Here is a 22692-nt window from a genome sequence, read left to right as displayed (position 1 = left end):
ACTGCCTCTTCTTTTAGCTGTAATATTGTCTTTTTCTGCTCAAGCAGCTTTCCTTCACTTTGTGGCACCCCTTAAGTCACTAGAACCTGGAAAGGTTATGTTGTCTTGCACTGTTTTTGCTTAACAGATGTACAGGGATACTTTAATAAAGTTTTGTTAAGCTATATTTCATACATGCCCTCCAGCAATAAGGCATGCCTTTGAAAGAGACTTTAAGAGAGAGTTCATTTGATAGGTTTTGCTTACTTGCACTGTAGAAATAATAAAGCTCCTTTTTTCCTATACCAGGTCTCCACACAATCTGTGTACTGACACTTACCAGCTCCCTTTATGTATGTGCACCCCCTTGCTTGAGAAATGCTATCACCCTTTTCTACCCAATGTCTGAGTAATCAACAGAAGACAAATTCTGAGAAAGCACTCCTAATATTTATCTTGAAGTTTGCTCTCTCTGTTTCAGACCTGAAAAAGAGCCTCTGCGTTCATCAGTCTAAAAGTTATTCGTGTCACAAAACCACAAATAATATAAATCATAATACTAACAATTTTGGGGAAAAAAAAAAAGGGTGGGTATTTACAGTAGAAAGACATATTCAGTCACCACTTAATGCCCACTTTTCTCTCTTTCATGTGTAAAATCATAGTACATCTAATCTAGAACCCACCTCTCATTCATACAAAACACACACACACCATTCCTTGGGACTAGTTTTACAAATAGATTCCTTCTAGTTTTGTCTGATACAATTCTTAAAGTCCTCAACAATAGCATTTCCATTCTAACTCCTTACAGAAGGGAGATCCCTCAGCACTGAGCACCATGCTGTCACAAAGCTTCTGCTGATATCCACCCTATATTCCTTCTTTCTCTCCCATTAATCCTTGTCATGCTCACATGTTCCACATAAAAATCCCTCTCCCTTCTAAATGTTAACACCCTTCAAATATTTTTAGACTGTTATTATGTGTCCCCCCACCCTCCACCTTTCAGTCATCTCTTAGCCAAGCTATGTATATTTAGCTACTTTAATCTTTCCTCCTAAATCTGTCCCTTCAACTCCCAGAGCTCAATGTTAAGTCTGGTATGTTTGTTGCTCTTCTCAGAACTCACTCCATGTTTTTGAGATCTTTCTGGTAATGTGTTCGCAAAAACCTGTCCAGAAGAGAGCGTTACATGTGTTTGTTCTGAAGAAAAAAGAAACCAAAGCCAGTGGACATTATCAATTTTCATTTTCCATGTCTGATTTTGTTCCCAGGTTTTTAATTCAATCTGAAATGTTAAATATAAATGTACATTTTTTAATATTTAAGTGCAGATTAGCAATTGGAAATATTTGGATCAAATTATGAAATAACGCAGTGTTTTTAAAAATGTAAAAAACAACTAAGGCTTTTTTACTAAACTTCAGACATTTCCAGTTGTTTTCTGAAAAGTTCTCCAGAAGCACAACAATGACTTGTAACAAGACAAAATGCCAACAAATTAAATTGGACCAGTCTTTCAGGTACAAGGCAGATGAATGGATGCAGCTACAAAGCATAAAGATGGCTTACTAAACTAGAAATCAATTAAACTGGCTGTGTTATTTACAATGCAAAAAAATTCAGAACAAGTGCCTTGCTGACAATATACCACTACAGATCAACTGTATCTTGGAGAACCACAAAACATTTGAAATTTAGTAATGAAAAAGTCAGAGAAAGAGCCAAAAGGGTAATGCAATGTTGCTAACGAAGGAAGTTACCTAAAGATTATGAAAGCTCTGTGGCTGCAGATACATACAGTGAGATAAAATCAAGCATGTTGTGTAGGATTATGTTTAAGCCTGACAGATAAAAATGGGGCTACAAAGCTGCTAAAAATCAAAAGGGACAGGAAAAGGTATGCGCCCTTTGTTGAAACATCAGAATAAAGCCCCTCAAAAAGTAGTCACAATGATTTTGGTAAGATGTAACACACAATAAAATTGTTCATTACTAAAGACGCTAAGGAAAGATGTCACATGCAGTACTTGCTGCAACAGCAAGTAGTTTCCAGGTTGGCATGCATTTCAAAAGTGGTCAATTCCTCAGTATTCAGGAAATGCTTGGAACTCATGGAAGAATATTTCCTTTTATGCTAGCATGGAGAAAACACCAGTTAAACTGGCATACAATTTAACTTGAAGAACCCTAAACTCATCTTACAAAGGAGACAGAAGGAAAAACTTGACAAACTGCAGCAGAAGTTTAACCTGTTGCAAAGGTCTCCAGAAATCTGGTTTCATCTAGCCAACAACAAAGAACTAGAACCACACAAAAGCAAAGTTGAAAGCTGACAAAATATTGTCATTGAGCAATGCCAAAAACATCACACTTACCACCAGGAAAAGAGGAGAGAATGGACAAGTCTGCATCCTGACCGATTGCCACGAATCTAAGTTTCATCTGTCTTCTAGTGTTTAAAATGGGAGATTCAATTTTGTTAGCAAAACTGTGGGATAAAGGGCTGTTCTGCAGTTTGCTAGATCACAATAATGGAAGGGATAGGAACTGCAGAAGTATCTCTTTGAGGTGTATCAAAGCTGAAATCCAAATTTTGTAATTACCTGGGCCAGCCAATTCAGTGACAACTGAGCACATTCTCAGCATGTTCCAATTGCTTTGACTGAAACATCATCAGGTGAGATGCTGAACTAGATACAGAAGAAAGCACTTGAAGACTGACACCTTGAAGGTCTTCATGTTTGTAATAGCTGCCATGCTCCTCCTGCCTCTTAAGAAGTACTGTTTAGGAACTAGCACAGGCAGTGTTATGTTTTGTGCTTCTTTGCATTTATTTGTTTGCTTTTCAGTTTTACTTTTAGTGACTTTTTAAGGTCAAGGAAAACATTAACTGATCACGTATTCCTTTGAGATGAAGGCAATATCCTGCAAATTCACCTACTCACTTCAGAACAGGTGTGAGAGGGGCCACCCCTGACACAGTAGTTTTCAGCATCAGACTGACCTTTTATGCCAACTTAATTTATGTTGGAAGCTCAAGTCTTTGCAGTTCACTGCCTGCTCCAGGTTTTAACTAGTAACACGGTTAACTCTCCTTCTATCGCTCAGCCTCTGAGCTTTGTACATTTTAAACATTTCCTACCAGCTGTATCAGAGCTTTGACTCACAAACAGATGGCATTAGCCTGGGAGACAGATGACTGCTCCCAGCTGTCTGCCCCTCCATGCTCAAATGGCTGAGCTGTTTGTAAACAAGCCGCTAAACTACTGCCTTCTACAGAACAGCAATCTAACAGTCACCAATTCTAGCTCCTCTCACAAAAAGGTGCTCCAAGCCAGATATTTATGCAGGCGAAGGGAACACTGGACAGCTAAGGCAGTAGCTCAGTTCTTCCAAGCTCTTACTTCCTCACTTGTAAATTAAGGCCCCAGCAGTGTTTCGTCAAAATAAACATAACTTTGCTAGTTACTATTTTTTATCTCTGTCATCAGTGGTATTGGAAGACCTTCTCTCTTTAGCATCTCCATGCAAATCATGCAAAGGTACTAAGCTTTTTACCTCTCCTTTCTCTAGGCCAGTACTCAAGATGCCAGGTGATACTGATTCTTAACACCAAATTCTGTGATTGCTTATCCGATAAAAATGCTACAGATTATTTCTCCCATGGAAAAATATAGTTGGAAAATGTAAGAGCCAGATTCGTAATTTTGTAACACTTAAAATTATCCTGTAGGACCTTAGTGGTACCAGAAGCCACCTGATCAGTAAGTTAACAGTGCCCTGGACCTGTTGCTTCTAATGTCCACACAAAGATTAGAAGAAAAGAAAGCCTCCCATATCAGACAAGACAGCTTTTCATGCCTTAGGCAGGTGGTAAGCAGAGACTGCTGGAGAGGACAGTGAAGACTTGTACCCGGAGCAGTGCTGTGGTATGAGCTTAATCAATCAGGATGCTGCCTCCAATAATGGAACACATCCAGGAGGGAAAAAGATAGTGAAAGAAAAGGAGGAAACAAAAGCATCACAACACAGATTGTCAATGTACAGAGAAAAGCTTGGCTGACTTTCCTGAAGTAGGAATCATGTCCACTCAGCAATCAGCAGAGTGTCATCTAAAGAGCTGTAAGGAGCAAGCCAGTTCTGAAGAGACTAGGGAACATGAGCATAAGGCCTGTGTATAGACTGAAACACACCTTTATGTGTAATTGTAAATGTATTCAAACAAAACAGTGGAAGTTCTTCACATTGGCTTGGTGCACTTCAGCTTGTTTAACATGTTTGCTGGTAAAAGCTACTGTCTTTAAACTGATACCAAGTTGCCTCACAACAGGTGAGTATATAAATTGCACATAGAAGAGATCATGGGACCTGGAGCATCATGTCCAAAAGAACAGTACCACACAAGCCACTCTTCAGTGGGAAACAGTGAAATGCTTCCACTTTTGTCAAGGGAAAGGGACATATACAGTTCTTTGTAATACCTCGCCCCTTGGTTCAATGAGCTCTGTGTAAGTCAGTCACAGGACAGCTAAACAACTGTCTCTCGGAGGCAGGGCCAACTCCACATGCAGCTTGTCCTGTTCCGTGAGCTGGCTCGTAAGCAGTAAAGATGAAATCAGAGACTATATTTATTCTCCCTGCCCGGTCATACCTTTCTATAGATCCCAGGCAGGGCCCTGCTTCCTTGGCATGGATCCTGCAGACCAGTAAGCAAAGGAGGGCATAAATCTGTGCCTCAGGTTCTGTCAGGAGCACATTGAACCAACCGTGCACACTGGAAACAGGTGCACTGAAGGCAAGCAGGGACACTGTTCCATTTGGAGTAGTGGGGGAGGGCTTGCAGAAAAGCTGTTCATTTCTTCTCCCAGAGCCTAGCCTAAACTTTTCACCCTGCAAGTGAGTTATTGACCTTCTGTAGCTCACCAGTGCAGTTAACTAGAGACTTTCCACTAAACACCAGTCCATGGGAGGTCAGGCTCCAGCTAAGTCTCATTGCTTTCTGCAGTCCATTCTACATCACTTTTACTTTTGCTGTCTTATTTCTTTTCTGGTCCATTTCACTCTCTGCTCTGACACATTCACTCCAAAGCTGAAGTATTTCAAGGACTGTGTAAAATGATTAATAAATGAAGACAATCTTTAAACTGTAATTTTTCACCAGTAATTTTAAAAGTCACCTGTCATAAAAACTTATAGCAGCAAGGACCATGTCACTAATCTATGCTTACTGACCATGGGGTGGATTTTCAAGTAATATTTTAGAATCATAGAATCATAAAATAGTTTGGGTTGGAAGGGACGTCTTTAGTTTGAATGACATTTTAAGCAAACATTGCTTCTGAAAGAAGCAGTCCTACTCTCACTTCAACCATGGCTGCTCATTCCCAATCTCATCATCCTTTTCCAAGTACCAGCACAAACAGCTGTTCAGCTGGGCAGTGAAACAAATCAGGGGGCACACCCAAATCAAAGTTCACATTTTCACTCTTCCTGGCCACGTTAAGCTGGATCAGATCCCTGACTGGGTCCACAGCGCAACCACAAAAATGTTTGTGTCAGCATAAAACAGAAATTGAGGTCTACATCAGAACATTGACACTTGCTGAGCCTCAGGGTGATCAGCCTTACTCAACACGTATTGCTCTGTACAGAGACAATGATGTACTTACCCAGTAAAACCATCCTTTGTAGATAAGGCTGTGTAAACAGGACCTCACCCATGCCCCCATAGTGAGAGCAATCTATTCCCTAGCTGAGGGAACAATGGCCCGATGGGTGGACAGAAAACTGCAGAATGACTTGTGAAGTGCTCCACATGAAGCTTCAGGGCATGGTGCTCCCATGATGGGGTGCAAAGACACAAATTTCAATACAAAGGAAAAAAAGCAAGCACTCACTGGGTAGGAAGGGGGCTGCCTTCCATAAGATCCTTGACAGTGTATTGAGAAACTGTTTTAACACCTTGGGACTTTTAACCAAATATTCTGCACTCCCAGCCTTTGCTTTGCTTTTTAGTCACAAATGTACCAGGTGGCTTCTTAAAATACTGAGCTAGAGAATCCAGCCCAGACCAGCTTTTTTGTGGACAAAATCAAGAAAGAAATTTTAACTGTGGAATAGCTCAAAAATCCAATTCAAATTCATGTCTACCACCTAAAAAGTTGATTTCTGCTGCAGCTGCAAGCCAGCGCTTCTCTGCATTCAGGGCTGGGTATCTAGCTAGCTAGCTGAGAAGAACCCGCAAGTGAAAGACATTCCCGCCAGGGCTATAAGGCAAACTACAATAAAAGGGAGCAGCCAGAGAGGTCTGTTTTATGCCCTTCTTAAGATCTGAAAAGCGCAGCTAGTTAACAAACTGTAGGTGTCTGCACACCACCAGCAGAGCCGTTTAGGGGCCAAACTTCTGCCCTTTAGCACCAGAGACGCAGACCTTTACCTGTTAGGATAACAAGAATGTTGGAGACAGCAGTGAGAGATACCATAAAAGGTAGACTTAGTGACACCATGAAGCCATTATATGATATCTACCCAACAATGAATCAGTAGGATGCCCAATTCTCGGATCTACCTTATTGATACTCCCCTGAAAAAAAGATATCTATAATTCTGATCTGTGAATGTTAAAGTCTTCACTGATTTTCCTAAATACAACTTGCAGCGACCAACTGCATCAACTTAGAAACACCTGAAAGAGAAGAATTCATTGGGTTGCATCAAAATAAGCATGGCCAGCAGGTAGAGGGAGGTGGTTCTGCCCCTCCATTCCGCTCCCATGAGACCCCACCTGGAGTACTGCGTCCAGCTCTGGCGCCCTCAGTATAAGAAGGATGTGCACCTGCTGGAGCGAGTCCAGAGGAGGGCCATGAAAATGATCGGGGGCTGGAGCACCTCTCTTATGAGGACAGGCTGAGAGAGCTGAGGCTGTTAAGCCTGGAGAAGAGGAGGCTCCGGGGAGACCTTATAGCCTTCTTCCTGTACCTAAAAGGAGCTTATAAGAAAGATGGGGAGAAACTCTTCAGCAGGGCCTGTTGTGATAGGACAAAGGGTAATGGTTTTAAAACAGAAGGAGGTAGATTCAGATTAGATATTAGGAAAAAAATTTTTACGCTGAGGGTGGTGGAACACTGGAACAGGTTGCCCAGAGAGGTGGTGAACACCCCATCCCTGGAAACATTCAAGGCCAGGTTGGATGAGTGGAAGATGTCCTTGCTCCTTGCAGGGAGGTTGGACTAGATGACCTTTAAAGGTCCCTTCCAACCCTAACTATTCTATGCTTCTGTGATCATTTGGTAAAAGGCGAGTAGCCTGCACAGGGCAGGCTGCCTGGAGTGTTGTGATGTGCCTTTTTTTTTTTTTCTCCTTACCATACATCTTGCCTTCGTCTGACAAGATAATCTTCCGCCGTCCACATGGTGGGTAAATGGCTAGCGCTTCCTGGAAGCTCTGCTCAATATCCGGACTCCACACACCTTCAGCGTCATTGTCAATGGGTTTGTCCAAGGCCTCGCTGCCCCCTGAGTCGTTGCTCCCCTCAGGGGAGGTGGGAGAACTCCACTCGTTGGAGGTAATGGTGCCAGCTAGAAACTCCAAGGTGCCACGCAGAGAAGCGGACTCAGAACCTATGATAACAAACACATCCCATCTGTCAGTTAGAAGAAATCTTCCTCTCTAGGAAAATGAGGAGATACAAAAGGAAAAAAAAAAAAAAAAAGTTAAAAAAAGCTCAGTGAGGAGGGTTTTTACCACACGTTTACATTAAATGGTACCTGAAACACATGCTTGATTTCTGTTACTGTTAAGATTACAACCTTCTCTACAAATCCTTCTGATAAAACAGCCTGCTCCCATCTCTCTTTGGCTCATTAACTCTCTATCACTTCCCAATTCTACTCAGAAGCTATGTCTTTTTGCCTGTGTCTTTGTCTCCTAATTTCTTTCTCCCTCTGCTGTTATTATCTATGTAACTGTTATTTAACTTTCTGAAGCACGCATACAGGGATTCAGTCTGTGTGAAAAACTATACAAAATAAAGCAGTGATGAATTACTGAGCACTGGGGTTTAAGTTTTCTTAGATACAGTTTCTTTGGATCAGAGTTATTAGTTGGTATCATTTTTAACAATGACATTTCTTCTTCTCAAAGATCAGCTGCACTTCTAAAAAGCAGTTCCAGGAGCCAGATAGTTTAATGCAATGTCTCCCCAATCTCAGCACTATATCCTGGCAGGAGCAGATGGCACCATGAGTAAAAGGATAAAGGCACTAGGTTGCAGGTCAAGAATCCTATGCGCTTAGACAGTTTCTACTGCCCATCTTCAGAATGACCCTGGGCAAATTCCTTCAGTTCTCTGTGCCTCTCTGCCCCCTCATCCTTTACCAGTCTCAGGCTATTAGATTTGACACTGGACAGGAGCAGAAATTTATTTCTCATTGAACCTAAGCAGGCAGCTGCTAGCTCTTGAAAACGACAATAAATTACAGTCTGCTTATAAACACCTACAGTAGAGGCTGAAGTTATTGACTGAAGCTGCCAGAATACTAATTCAGAAAGTATTCCAACCATATAGACACTTCCAGTCAACATACAGAAGACAAATGGCTTCTAAAGACACAGATCACTCCCCTGCCTTAATCCCAAAGCAAGAAAATCAGAATAAAGCTTTTTTTTTTTCCCCAAGAGAAAAAGAATCATCACACCTGTACTGAACAATAGAGTAAGGAGAGAGCTCTAACATGCCAAGTCAGACGAGCTCAGAAGTATCACAGTAACAATATAAGGCAGGGCAGAGGAGAAATTTGGACGTGGTTATGTAAAAAACTAGCTAGAACAAATTTTGTGCAGTTATGCCATGCCCTAGTTGGTGAATAGGAAAAGCAGATCCATCCACTCAAATTCAGAAGTTCAGAAATTCAGGGCTCATGGCTTCAGAAACTTTTCTGACATCAACTTAAAAAAACATCACATGACACACTCCTTTTTAAGTCTCCCTTTGGTTTCTTACCTCTTTGGATTTAATGTTTACAAAATCTTCTCCAAGACCAAAATGACTAGATTTTTTCTTTAAATAAAAAGATGACGTGTTTAAGAATTGTATCTGCGTAGAGGAGTAAGTTTTCCACAGGGGGACTCTGACAGAGAAACAGAAGCTGCCTGTTCCAGCTGTTCTTCTTTTGATATTTCCCCAAGCACCCCTCATCCCTGGAGGCTGTCAAGACCCATCATATTTAATGCACAATAAAATGTCCACAAACACAAGGCACAGACTAGTTTTAACTTAGCCTGAGAGACTGAGAAATTGAAGGGTTCAGAAAGAGCCCAAGGTGTGAGAGTATTCATAGTACTACCTGCATTTGGAGGTGCAAGTCTTGTAACAGCCAGCAGGCTCCACACCAACTGAATACATACTCTTAACTGCTCAACTGTATGACTCCTATAGCCACGGTCACTTGAAGCTACAACCTCTGCTATCAAGCCAAAACCCCAAGCAATGCATATAAGTAGACAAAGCAATCTCGTAAGGAACATATGGCCATCACAACCATAAAAAGCACCTACTTTAAATCCAGTTATTTTCAACTCCTTAATGTCCATGCAGACACAGATGAATACCTAGCAGATGATTTCAGCATGGCATACTCTTATGTTGGAAACTAAGCAAATGTATCTGAAGCATAACTTTTTTTTTACTGCCCCTCTGCATCTAGACCCTAGAAGTTGTTGCTTGATCATTTCACATTTTACAAGGCTTCACATCTGCACCAAATGCCTTTGATGACAAAGGAAACTCTGGGTCCTTTCTAATCCAAGCTCCAGAATAAGTGGAGGAGAAAACATGTTGTATTCAGTTCAGTGTCAACTCTCAAGACTCTCTTCTCCAAACACAAAAGAAAAGTTGCGCAAACTTGAGTAGATGTCACTTGTATATTCAGGGAAGTCCACAAAGCAAGAGAAAGAATATGTGAGCCTTATTTCACATTGGTCTAAATCAAGGGAGAAGTGGAACATAAGAGCAATGAGAGAATAAATTATATAAATCTTGATGTGACTAAATACTTTTTTTTTTTTTAACGCTTCTTACTTTTGGTGCCTTGACCAGTAATGTTAGTCCTATCCCAAGCTACAGCAAGGTCAGCAGGCACTGAAATATGCTATCAATCATGGCCAATCCCAACTTTTCTACACCTTGGGGCCTGATTCAGCTTTCCCTTCTTGGCACTAAAGCTATTCCTGATTGATGATGAGAAAAGTGGAATTGTACAGACTATAAAATCAAGGATGTTGGGCCATCTCCAGCTGAAACCTCAGTAATCACCCAGACACTAACACAAATTGACTTTCTTTTTGGTAACTTCCGAATAAATTCCACAGACTGAAATTACAATGAAAATCCTTATAACTCTATGTCTCTAGTTCAGTAAGATGCCATGGGCTTAAAAGGCTTGTAAGTTTTCTTAAATAATGTTGCTTAAATAGTAAGCTCCATGTGCAATCCCAGGGGATACTCTGTGTTCACAGGCAATAAACAGTAACAATACAGAGAGTCCTGGACAGGTGCTACCTGGTTTGTGGGTCTCTTCTTTGGCTGAATACTGCAGGCCTTCTGTTTCCTGCACTGTTGATCTGAACTCAGAACTGACTCGGCAGTGGGTAGCCAAAGTGGACATTTATTAAACAAAGCAAAGCAAACTGTAGAGAAGCTGGAAGCTAAACTCTATGCTGAACAGCCTTATTAGTATGGCAAGTTGAAAAACCATCAGTGGAATAATTTCCCATTGAAAAAGCAATCTGGTCAAAACCAGCATTTTTCAGAAACATGCTGATGTTGAATGTGTTAATTATAAGAAAAGTTTGAATAACATTCATTAGTAACTACTTTAACAAAATAGAGATGTTTCAGTTAGCAGCTAGCTTTCAATATGCTTCTGTTTTCCCTTTCAATCAACAGTAACTATACACATACTGCTTAGTAACCTTAATGGTGATTTGTAGTACTAAGTGTTCTAACATCACAAAATATTTTAGTACTTGTAAATTATTTTGTTTATTTTTTAAAAAAGTTCTGCCTATGGAAGAGCTTGTAATCACAAAGCTTTCTTCTGATATGAGAAAATTCAATTCTGAAATCACTAAACAGACATCAGAGTTCCCAGGCATGGTCAGACAATTCTTTCCCTATCTGAATACCCTTGCCAGGCACAGTTCTTTGGATCATAGAATCATAGAATGGTTAGGGTTGGAAGGGACCTTCAAAGGCCATCTAGTCCAACACCCCTGCAAGTAGCAGGGACAGCCTCCACTACATCAGGTTGCTCAGAGCCTCATCCAACCTGGCCTTGAATGTTTCCAGGGATGGGGCCTCCACCACCTCTCTGGGAAACCTGTTCCAGTGTTCTACTACCCTCAGTGTAAAAAAAAATTTCCTAATATCTAATCTATATTGAAATCTATTGAATCTTTTTTGAAACCATTACCCCTTGTCCTATCACAACAGGCCCTGCTGAACCGTCTCTCCCCCCCTTTCCTGTAGGCCCCCTTGAGGTACTGGAAGACCACTATAAGGTCTCCCCAGAGCCTCCTCTTCTCCAGGCTGAACAGCCCCAACTCTCTCAGCCTGTCCTCATAAGAGGTGCTCCAGCCCTCTGATCATCTTCGCGGCCCTCCTCTGGAACTTCTCCAACTGGTCCATGTCCTTCTTGTGTTGGGGGCTCCGGAACTGGACACAGTACTCCAGGTGGGGGTCTCAGCAGAGCAGAGTAGAGGGGGAGAATCACCTCCCTCGACCTGCTGGCCACACTCCTTTTGATGTGGCCCAGGATGCGGTTGGCCTTCTGGGCTGCAAGGGCGCATTGCCGGCTCATGTTGAGCTTCTCATCCACCAGCACTCCCAAGTCCTTCTCCTCAGGGCTGCTCTCAATCCATTCTCTGCCCAGCCTGTATTTGTGCCTGGGATTGCCACGACCCAGATGCAGGACCTTGCACTTGGCCTGGTTGAACTTCATGAGGTTGGCATGGGCCCACCTCTCCAGCCTGTCAAGGTCCCTCTGGATCGCATCCCTCCTCTCCAGCATGTCAACGGCACCACACAGCTTGGTGTCGTCTGCGAACTTGCTGAGGGTGCACTCTACCCCACTGTCCATGTCGCCGACAAAGATGCTGAACAGGGCCGGGCCCAACACAGACCCCTGAGGCACACCACTCGTGATTGGTCTCCACTTGGACATCGAGCCGTTGACAACTACTCTCTGAGTGTGGCCGTCCAGCCAACTCCTTATCCACCAAGTGATCCATCCATCAAACCCATGCCTCTCCAGTTTAGGGAGAAGGATGTCATGCGGGACAGTGTCAAATGCTTTGCATAAGTCCAGGTAGATGATATCCATGCTCATCCTTTGTCCACCGATGCTGTCACCTCGTCATAGAAGGCCACCAAATTGGTCAGGCATGACCTGCCCTTGGTGAAGCCATGTTGGCTGTCACCAACCACCTCCTTGCTCTCCATGTGCCTTAGCATGGTTTCCAGAGTCAGAGGACATTGTCCTATTCTCATAACAGGACGTTTAGCCAGAGATTCCAGGTTTAGTGTTCATTCTCTTCACATTCCCTCAGTTTGAACTTATGCTCTGCGTTTTGGCTCTTGTATTTCTCGTATTGTACCTTACAGTTGTTCTTATTCTGATCTCACTCTTATTTTACTAAAAGACGACCCCATCTTTCTTGGTGGGGTCCAGTCATGGATTCTCTCCCAGGATCAAAAAACACAAGGCCCTCACAGCACCTCCACTTCCTCACCACAGTATCTTTACTTCCTTCTTATGTTTCCCTCTCTCCAAGTATTGTTTCTTATTCACTCTTGGTCCCTGTTATTCTTTCTGCCATGGCCCGTCTCTTAATGAGTCACGCACAAACGCAAGCTTTTGGGTCAGAGGAAAGCAAAGCCATGGAGAAAGCACAAAAATCTTTCAGTTCCAGCAGCTTTGGTTGAATTGTTCTGATGCTCGTAATTTCAACACTAACTCTCTTTCCTTTCACACATGGCATCTCATTGAGGTTCAGAGATCCTGCAGGGCTAGACAGCAGCCAAGAACCCTTCAGCGACGTCTCATTGACAGGGAGCACATCTTTAACAGACTCCGTAGTCTGACTCATCTGCTTTCTAATACCAATCCCTCAGTCATTACTGTTGGTAACAGCTCCCTCTTAAGTGTTTGTGGCAGCTGCTCAACACAAAATCATATTTTCCTGTGGATCTGAAAAATTGCAGCCAGCTGTCTCCAGTTGTTCAGTCTTCTTAGAACTGCTCTGTTCAAAAGACTTCCCCCACTTCATGGCCACCTCTTTTGCCTGCTGGACTCAGTAACAAGCATGACACATTAACAGGAGACATCTGTATTCCCTCACCTCTCCCAGGCAGGAACACTTGCCAGCGCAGCCGTGTGGAGTTCGACAGTGCAGTTCCACTCCTGCTTCTGAGCTGGCTGCACTCTGAGCAAGCCACTTCATTTTACCAAGGATATCCCTCCATCCTTGGCCTCATTTAATGGGACAGCAAGCTGTGGGGGCAGGGACTGCTTTCCATTACAGGTATTCCTTCATGTTACCGTAATGCAAATAAAAACAAACAATTCCAGTATTCACTACTTTGGTAATATGAGCCAAATATTGCTACTGTAGAGGATCTGAACCACAACATTTTCATATCTGATCAGCAGTCAGACAGAGAATTTCAGAAGAGAATGAGTCCAGCCAGAAGAGGAGATGTCCTACTGCTCATACTATAACTGTAGAGCAATTTATAGCAATGATAAAACCTGGAAATAGCAACAACCAGTCAGTTACTTACATACAGAATGTGCTAACAAATGAGCTTACACAATGCAATCTTACAAGGAGATTTGAGTTCAGGAAAGCAACAGTTTGGAATGCTACAAAATCTACTGTGTACGGTACTATGGAAGATAGCATTCAAACTTACCAGAGTTAGAAGGTTGGGAAATTCTACAGGACACTAAAACAATAGCTCAGTTCCTCTGAAAGAGAAGAATGAGTGCAATCAGTAGATGAGTAGTTCCAAGGGGGTGCAACTCAAAGACTGCAGAGAAAAAAAAAAAAAAGCACTGGAAAGGAAAAATGTGGGAAAGGAGCTATTCAACAATAACTAAGGTCGGTTAAAGCTTGCAGGCAAAATAAGACAAATTATGAACACGTCTGCACAGTTTCTACAGAGCAAAATAAAGATGCAACTGTAGCAAGACCAACTAGCACTGAACTATATCTATGAAGGTAACAGCACTTTGCAGCACCATCCAGCAACCAGTTGCTCACAGACTCCTGAGGAGCTGCACTGCAGTCATTAAATCAGCCTGGAGCCAGAGCCACTCAGTTACAGCAGAAGATGCAGCAACAGTGGAGATGGGTGGGTGCAGTTCACTGAGGCTTTTGAGGAGGGTCCATTGAAGCATTCCATAACAACTTAGCCATGTGGTGAGAGACAAGCCACAATCTCACCTTTTGCCGTAGGCCTCCTGCAATCCCTGAGCAATGCTGGCTATTCCCCGTGAATATCCCTATCCACCCAGGACACCAGAGTCATGCTGCCTAATTCTATGAACAAAACCAGTTAAGATGAGCGTTACTCGCTGTAGGTGAAGCAAAAGCTCTTAACAGGCAGCAGCACCAGGCAAGGAAGAATGGAAAACAGAGATTTTCCTCGGTGTATTGGGTAAGGTAATATAATAATTACATCTACAGGCTGCATTGTGAGATTTTTGTCTCTGTCTCACCACTGAATAAGACTGTTCTACAAAGAAACAAGCACTACTAGCCTCACATCATGTGCAACATAAGCTTGGGCCCCAGCTGAATGCTTATCCTACTGCCTAGCACAAAATCAAGCTTGGTTTGCTTAGTACACTGAAACTACCTGTAGCAGCTGCTGTTCAAAAGGCACCTGACTTCCTGAGCAAAGCAAAACAACACTCTCTAATTATCGCAGTAGCTGAGATCTGGCTGAAACAGAGAGAGGATGTAGTGTCCAGCACAGCGATATAAATCAAAACAAAGAGAAAGCAGAACTTCTATCAGTGCAGCCCTGGATAATGGAGTCAAACAGGATGTGATGAGATAAGGCTGTGTGTGGCCTTGCACATCATCCAAGTAGTTACATTTGTGATAAATGAAAGAGAACATGAAGCCTTGCTGTCCTAAGGAGAGGAGGGAAAAAAAAAAAATACACAACCCAACAACAACAAAACCCAAAGGCTAGTTCTGCTCCCACTAGTCTAGGTGTGGCCAGCTTGGGGATCGATCCTGAGCCACAGGAAACTCATGCACAGCTCCCATGTACGGACTACAACAGAAGGCCACCAGCCTTGGATTGATAAAATGACTACTGTGTTAAATTAGTCTCAGCTGGTAGAGAAAAATGAGCCAGCAAGAGCAGTAGAGATTGACACTGCCAGGTTGCTCTGGGATTAAGCCCCACACTGGTCTGGGCCCAGCCCTCAAAGGAACAGTGTAATTCCTGGGGAGTCACCGTTATCTCCCATGCAAGAACTGTTCCCAGAGCTCCTGTTCTCGCCGACTTTCCAAGACATACGGCATCTTTTTCACAGCTTCCCAAACAGATTAAGACTGTGGCAGGGTGAAAACAGTTAGCCACCCTTGTGCTAGCAGCAGTGGTCACCATAAGTCATTCTCCCAATAAGCATGGAGTTAGTTAGAAAGCAATGAACCAGGTCAAATAATTATGTCCCTTTTCAATCACAGAATCAGCAGCAGTGTTAGCTAACACATTTAAATCACAACTGTCCCTTCAAGTATAGACAAGTATTGACTGATTAAAATTACTTGGATCTAACCAAATCAAGCTAGCACAGAAATAAATTATGCTTAGCATTTTCCCAGAGTATTATTCACTTAATTATTAAAGGATAGGGAACTTTTAATAGCAACCTAAAAAAGCTTTGCTCCTAAACCCACTGAAAGTCAGTTGTCCTGAAAATCTCACCATTAGACTCAAAAGCCCCTGTTTTACCTAAGGAAAAAACAACAGCACAAAGACTTAAGTGAACCACCTAATGGAAAAAAAAAAAAAAAAAAAAAAACAACCAAAAAAAAAAAAACCAAAAAACCAAAAACCAGACTGGGGGCAAAATCCAGACAAGAATCTCAAGACAAGAAAAGGTGAACTTTAAAAGTTATTTGCGATTGCAAGTGGTGTAACTTCAGCGGGGCTCATGTCTAACACTATCTGGAAATCTGACATCACCCGAATCTTTCCTGACAAGTAACACAAAATTTGAGAGACTCATAAAGCCCATTTTATGATACCCAAATTGAATTCTTATTTCCTAATCCTGCCTCCTGTTCATGGCATCTCTCAATTTCTTGTCTAGGACTCAAGAGTAGATATCACAAAAAAAAAAAACAAAAAAAACAAAAAAACCAAACCCCACAAAACTTAGCTTCCCATGACACCAATGGCAGAACTTCACATTAACTCAGACAGGAGACAGATGTTTGCAAATCTCATCCAAAGCAGTGAAAATGTTTAGCTCCAAAACCATAGCCAGTCTCCAAGAAAAGAAATAGCTGAACCTGGGCTGAGACTTAAAACAGAGTAGACAGAAGCACTGACCACACAACCCACAAATGCAGACAGATTTCTACATCTGCAGTGCTTGCAGGCAGTCTGTGTCGTGGGCACAACCTATCCGGCCAGGGCTAAGCCATTTACTAAAGCCTAAAGACAAAAGCAAACCACAAACAGGCAGAATAAGTATATAAAATCAGACCTCAATTCAGTCAACCAGTTACACATGTGCCTTAATTTTAGTAGTAGTTAGACGGGATCTTAAAGGTGATTGATACTTTTGATAAACCAATGCCTAAGCAAAGTAAAGAACAACCACGAAACATCTGCATCATCTGAAGGAACCCTACTCATGGCTACCAACCAAACTGCACTCTCTTGGGATATTCAGAAACCACCCCAGCTCAGTTTTGGAGTACATGGTCTACCTGGAACGTGCAGCAGGTGAACATTCACTGCTTATAGCTAAGACGATCACTTCTTGAGGGCTGACACTGAGGAAAGTCCACTAGATTTGTTTTTCTGTAAAAGAGTTTGAAATTTCACAGCAGACAGACAGCAGCCATTTTAGCCAGATTCCAAACTGCTGAACGTACAGGGATTTCACAGAAAGCAAGTGACAATCATGAGAACCTGTAAATACAACCCAAATTTTCAAACAGGCATTACTAAGAAAAAAAAAAAAAAAAGAGGAAAAAGAAATGCCAAAAACTGAAAAACACAGGTTAAACTCGCCCCTAGATATTACAGGGAAGCACGAACCTTCTGATTTATCTCTTTGCCCTTCCAGACCCTTCTTGCCAGGAAGGTCAAGAAGTTATATACCTTCTGCTGGATTAATCTACAGGAGAACAAGGGCAGCTAGCCAAGCAAAACTAGATTCTTAAAGGGACACAGCCAACCACAGACTTGACTCCAGTTTTTAAGACATGTTCTTACAAATAAAACCTGTGACCAAAACCAGTGGAAAGAGATGCTGCTTCTCTATTTCTCAGTTATCTTACTGGGTGGATAGAAATAGCAATTTACATTGCTTCCTCTGCACAGTTATTTTCCTCTGTTTGCATAGATCCTCCACAAACAAATGGGGGCAGGGAAATAAATTGGATTGTATTTATTTATTTTTAGAAAGATAAATCAAAAAGCAATGAATGTACTTGGAGACAATCTTCTGATGCAAACCTCTCTTTTACACTTCTCTCTTTTTTTCCCCCCTAAACTGACAGGATTTTCAAACCTAGAGAACCTCTCTAAATCCTGCTAGTCTGGTATCAGAGGCCTTTATTTCAAGGACCTACTATGAAGAAGTATGATCAGGTAAGATGAACTTAAGACCCATCAGCAAATCCTCCCTTTCCATTTTAGTATGCATATGCTCAGTGCTCTTTTGACTTCCTCCTTCAGTTAAAGCAGTTCTGGTTACTAGAGATTAGACTTCGTCTGGACATCCATCATTAATGGTTACCATACTGTTTGAAGGGAGGCACTTTGAGGACTATGTAAATTTATTTTTTCTCTGGCAATGCCAAAGCAGATGCTTCAAAGGCTTGTATACAGGCTCTGAAAGCCACGGGTATTCGTGTCTCAAAAGTACAGTAAAGTAAAACACCTAGCCTTTGGCAATCATCCTCTAAGGAAGGTAAGAAGAAGGTAATTATAAACCTACAACGGAACATAAAAACAGAGCCAGTGACTCAGCCAGTGGCACCGGGAACTGGAAAACCTGCCCCTCCCTAGCAGGAAAACGTCTAATTAATACGGTGCTGAAAACAAAGGGGAGTGACTGCATCATCTCCAGAAAAAAGAGAGGGCAGCAACAACAACAACAAAAAAAAACACCAAAAACCACCCCAAATAATCCCCCACCCTGCCCTAAGAACCTAAGCCATCACCCCCAAACTCTGAAAAACTCTTTCTAATCATCTAGTCTCGGATCCTGCAATGAGCTCCATGCATGCAAATTCCTGACTTCTTACAAGGCTCTAAAAAGGAACATGCTGGGCATGCCCATGGTGACAAGTACGATTGTGTGGAAAAAGTAATGCAAATAAACTGAAGAAATAACAATTAAAAAACCAGAGATAAATAAAGGAAAAATTCCTGCCAGAAGCAGGAGCTAAAGACATACAAAAGTGAGAATGCTGAACAAATGAGAGCTGTCTGCAAAACAAATGGTTCTACAAAATGACCAATGTAACTTTGGTCTTCCTGTGCTCAGATATAACTTCAGGCAATAGACAGATGAATCACCTTCAACACATGGAATATCAGATTTCATTCTGCAGAAGACACATAAATTTAAGAAAGTGAAGAGCAGAGTATAAAAAACAATCACTAGGCCTAGGATAACAGACATTGAAAAATATTAAAAATATAGTCTCCTTAGCAGCTTGTAAGAACTTAGAAGGTGCAAATGCAGAGAGAGAAAGAGAATAAGCAATCATTTCACAGAAACACACACCAAGGCAAAAACTGTTGCAGTAGAGTAAGAAAACTTTTTTGATGTTAAAGTACATTAGGTGATAGAAAAATTACCAAAGAAAATTAGTGGAAGATCCATTGCATAGCATTTATGGAGAGGGGGAAGACTAAAGGATAAATCTGAGCTATAGGGAAAGAATAATACTTCTTTAAAAAAATGTAACACTTCACTTAACTTTTGCTTTCTTAAGATACAGTCGTGGCCAGACAAAACAGAAAGTCATTTCACTATCAAAGGAGCAACTGTAGACATGGTCGAAGGAATTACTTAAGGTGGGAAAAGACAGCAATGTTGTAAGAAAATATCTTCATTCTTCCTCACTGCCAATCCCCTAGTCATTGCACCCCTTTCTTCAGACACACCAGCATTTATGTAAGCATATGATTAACTGGACTGGAGCACAGATATAGCTGAAAACTAACTTTCTAAAAGAGAGCATTACTTTTCATCTGGATCAGTCCCCTGGCCCGGGTCTGTAAACAGCAGTGCCAATATCCACACCACTGACAAAGGAAAGAGGTGTGGCAAGTACAGAAATAGACAGTTTGACACTGTGTGAGCAGGTTCTGTCTACAGCAGAACCAGCCTAAAGTCTATGTGGATCCACCCCTTGGGTTATGTTGTGATGGAACCAAGAGTCGAAAGATACAATCAGAACAAGACACATAATACTAAGGAAGGAAAGCTGCGAATGAGCATACTGTCACTCCAAGCAGAGATGCAAGCGGCATCAATTGGAAACGGTACTATTCAGCAACCTTCTCAAAACTCTACTTACTGCATTCAAGTTCTTGTGAAACAAATATCTGAGTAAGAAAACCAACAGCAACTGATTTTATTTTAAACCACAGCAAGATCCAGTGTCATGGAGCCCTTTTTCTCTTCAGAGCTTGGCAGTGCTATTTTCATATCATTTTCCCATAGATGTTCTGTAGTACACTGACATTAAAACACTTAACACACTAATAACCTAAAACACTTCAAAGCCATCAGTAAAATTAAATTAAAAATCCAAAAGATGTAGCAGGAAGGAAGACAGTGGAGAAATTCCTCACACACACTAACTGCTCCCAAGCTGACCTCCGAAAGGAGGTGAACAATGAGCTGATAGTCGAAGTTAACAGATTATATATAGTCTTTGTCACATGCTCGAGTTTGAGGGAGCTATCCAGACCTGGATTTAGGAAAACCCCATACAGTGGCTGCACCCACTGTCTGGCTGCCCTTCGCTCTGATAACTCAAGTTCCAAAGGAAACCACAGAGTCCCTCAGCATCCAACACTCCTAGTAAAGATGTCCCTCTGTACTCATTACAGCATGATCCAATCTCTTCTCTGCCGTGAGAAAAAGCTATCAAGACCAAAAGGCTTTAACCGCACCGGTGATAGCACAGCAGCTTCAAGCCAGCCCTAGCACTTGTTATATACCCCGTACATACTGCTTTCCCCCTTGTTCTGCTCCTCTAACTCCTCCCCTCACTCTCTGCCCTGTCATACTGCCCACTTGCTTCTGTAGGAAAAGAACAATAAAACCTTCTACATCTGAAAAGACAGATGGAACGAATGCTCCCCTCACTTTGCACACAGACATCAAGTCTAGGGGAAGCCGATCTGTTCTGAGTAATACGAAACAAGAAAACAAAACAAAACAAAACAAAAAAAAACAAAAAAAAAACCACAAAAACCCAACAACTCTCCTTCCCTCGCACCCAGCCCCCTGCATTTGAAAATTATTTAGCGTTGTTTATTTGTAGAGGATTCGCAGAGCTCAACTCTTAGGGTTGGAAAGTAACATGAGTGTAACTTTAGGTTATATAAAACAAACAAAAAAAGGGTAATTACTTGTGATTGGTTGGTGGGTTTTTCGATTTTTTTTTTTAACTTTTTACTTATACATGACCATTCACCATAAAGTACTTTTCAGAAGTCCTTAAAGTACGTTGAGTTACAGTCCTTCCACAAAAAAAAAAAAGCGCCCCATCTTTAGCATTTCCTGCAAGGAATTGTTTAAACGGAATTATCTACATTAAGATAAAAGATTACTTAGGGAAGCTTTTTGTTTGGTTTTGGTGTTTGGTTTGGTTTTTGTTGTTTTTGTTTGTTTGTTTGTTTTGAGTTTGGGGTTGTTTTTTTTTCATTTAAATCCTTTCCAGAGGCATACCACCAAAACTAATCTAACTTCAGAATAACTGACCCGGGAAAAGAGTATTCCCTCGTCTTTTGGTAAATGCCCTGTAACAAGCGACATGCCTTCTCACGTATAGGTTTACTCGCGACTTTTTTGTTTTGTTTTTTTTTTTCCCCAAAACGTCTTCCTTAATTTACACTAAAACTCATTACAGAAAGTACTGATCCTCCTCTCCAACCTCCCCATGAACATCTCTACGAAGAGTACAGAAACCTTTTTTTTTTTTCTTCCCCTATTGAAAGTGCCAGTCGATGCGACAAGCCACCGAGTACCCCGACGACCCGGCGCCGGCACCCCCTTCCCGCCGGAGCCTCCAACTGGGGATGGCCCCCCCCGCTTCCTTTGTAGGTTCCTGCCTCCGCTACCGCACACGCCCGACTCCAAACCCTCTCTTCCACCTCCTCCCTCTCCTGCCGGGACCCGCAGCCCTTCGCCCCGCGCTAAAAGCGATGGTGGAACAGCGCGTCCTGACCTGAGCGGGGCAAGAGCTGCTGCCGTTCTGCCGGGGCGGCGGGGACCGACTTCCAGTCCTCCTTCTGCTCCAGGACGTTCTGCCAAAAAAAGCGCCCCAAGGCTGTGGCTGCGCGCCCGCCTCTCGCTCCCGCCCGATCCCCACCCCCGAGCCCGCGGAGGTGGGAGGGGGGGCCTTGGGCAGGGGGAGCGGCCGGGTCTTCGTCTCGCTCGGCGCCGCCACACCAAGTCGGAGAGAAAGAAAAAAAAAGTTGCCGGGGAAACGAGTGGACCCTCGGGGCTCCCCCTTCCCAGGTGCCGCAGCAGCAGGAACGGTGCGAACAATGCCGGGCCGGGGAGGGGACCGTATCGGATCGGAGGGGCAGCCGCAGCCGGCGGGAGCGGAGGCACAAAGGGCGCACTCACCTGAGGAGCGCGGAGCCAGCGGCCGGGGGGACGCCGAGCCCAGAGGGGAGCGGGGAGGGGGCGGCGGCCGGACAGGAGTTTGGGAGGAAAAAGGAAGGTTTTTATTTCCCCTGGAGCTCGAAAGGAGGAAGTGAGGAATGCGAGGAATGAGAGTTGGTATGAAATGAACGCGGCCGAGGGAGGGGACTGCCGGCTACCGCTGGGGCTGGGATAGGGATTGGCAGGGGGGTGGCGGGAGAGGAGGCCGAGGCGGAGTTGGGAACAACACCCGGCGGGGCCGGGCACTCGCCGGCCGGGGTCGTGGGTGACCAAGGCGGAGGGAGTGCGGGCCGTGGCCGGAAGACGGGCCTGGCGCCGGTGGGGGTGGCCGCCTAGCGTAGCGGGGAGCGGAGGAAGGAAACTCCGGGCAGCTGGGAAAGGGGGAGCGGGGGAAAAGGGCAGCGGCGGGAGCGGCCGGGGCGCCGCCGCCTCCTGGAATCAGCGAAGGCGGGCGCGGTGGGTGGGCCGGGACGGCCTCGACCGGGGGAAGAGTGCTGGGAACGCCGGCGCTGACCAGGTGCTTTCTGCGGGG

The 22692-nt window shown here is 43.2% G+C and overlaps 1 protein-coding gene across 3 annotated transcripts in view; it reads right to left on the bottom strand.

Annotated features, from left to right (window-relative positions):
* TEAD4 (TEA domain transcription factor 4) overlaps positions 1 to 22267 on the bottom strand; it is a 60240-nt gene extending 37973 nt beyond the window's left edge. For 2 of the 3 annotated variants that reach the window (XM_086759220.1, XM_086759222.1), the window contains exons 1-2: positions 21718 to 21796; positions 7350 to 7604 (exon numbers count right to left, since the gene is read on the bottom strand). In XM_086759220.1, the coding sequence (XP_086615346.1) occupies positions 7350 to 7356 (7 nt within the window). In that variant the 5' untranslated portion in view covers positions 7357 to 7604; positions 21718 to 21796. Of the gene's footprint in view, positions 1 to 7349; positions 7605 to 21717; positions 21797 to 22121 lie in introns of those variants that run through there. The other variant, XM_086759226.1, reaches the window with a different exon arrangement.
* Between the last annotated feature and the right edge of the window lie 425 nt (positions 22268 to 22692).

The sequence above is a fragment of the Chlamydotis macqueenii genome, chromosome 1 (genome assembly GCF_036417535.1).
Source record: "Chlamydotis macqueenii isolate bChlMac1 chromosome 1, bChlMac1.mat, whole genome shotgun sequence".
NCBI lineage: Eukaryota > Metazoa > Chordata > Aves > Otidiformes > Otididae > Chlamydotis > Chlamydotis macqueenii.
Note: the sequence above shows the minus strand (reverse complement) of the source record. Positions and strands in the feature narration are given on the sequence as shown.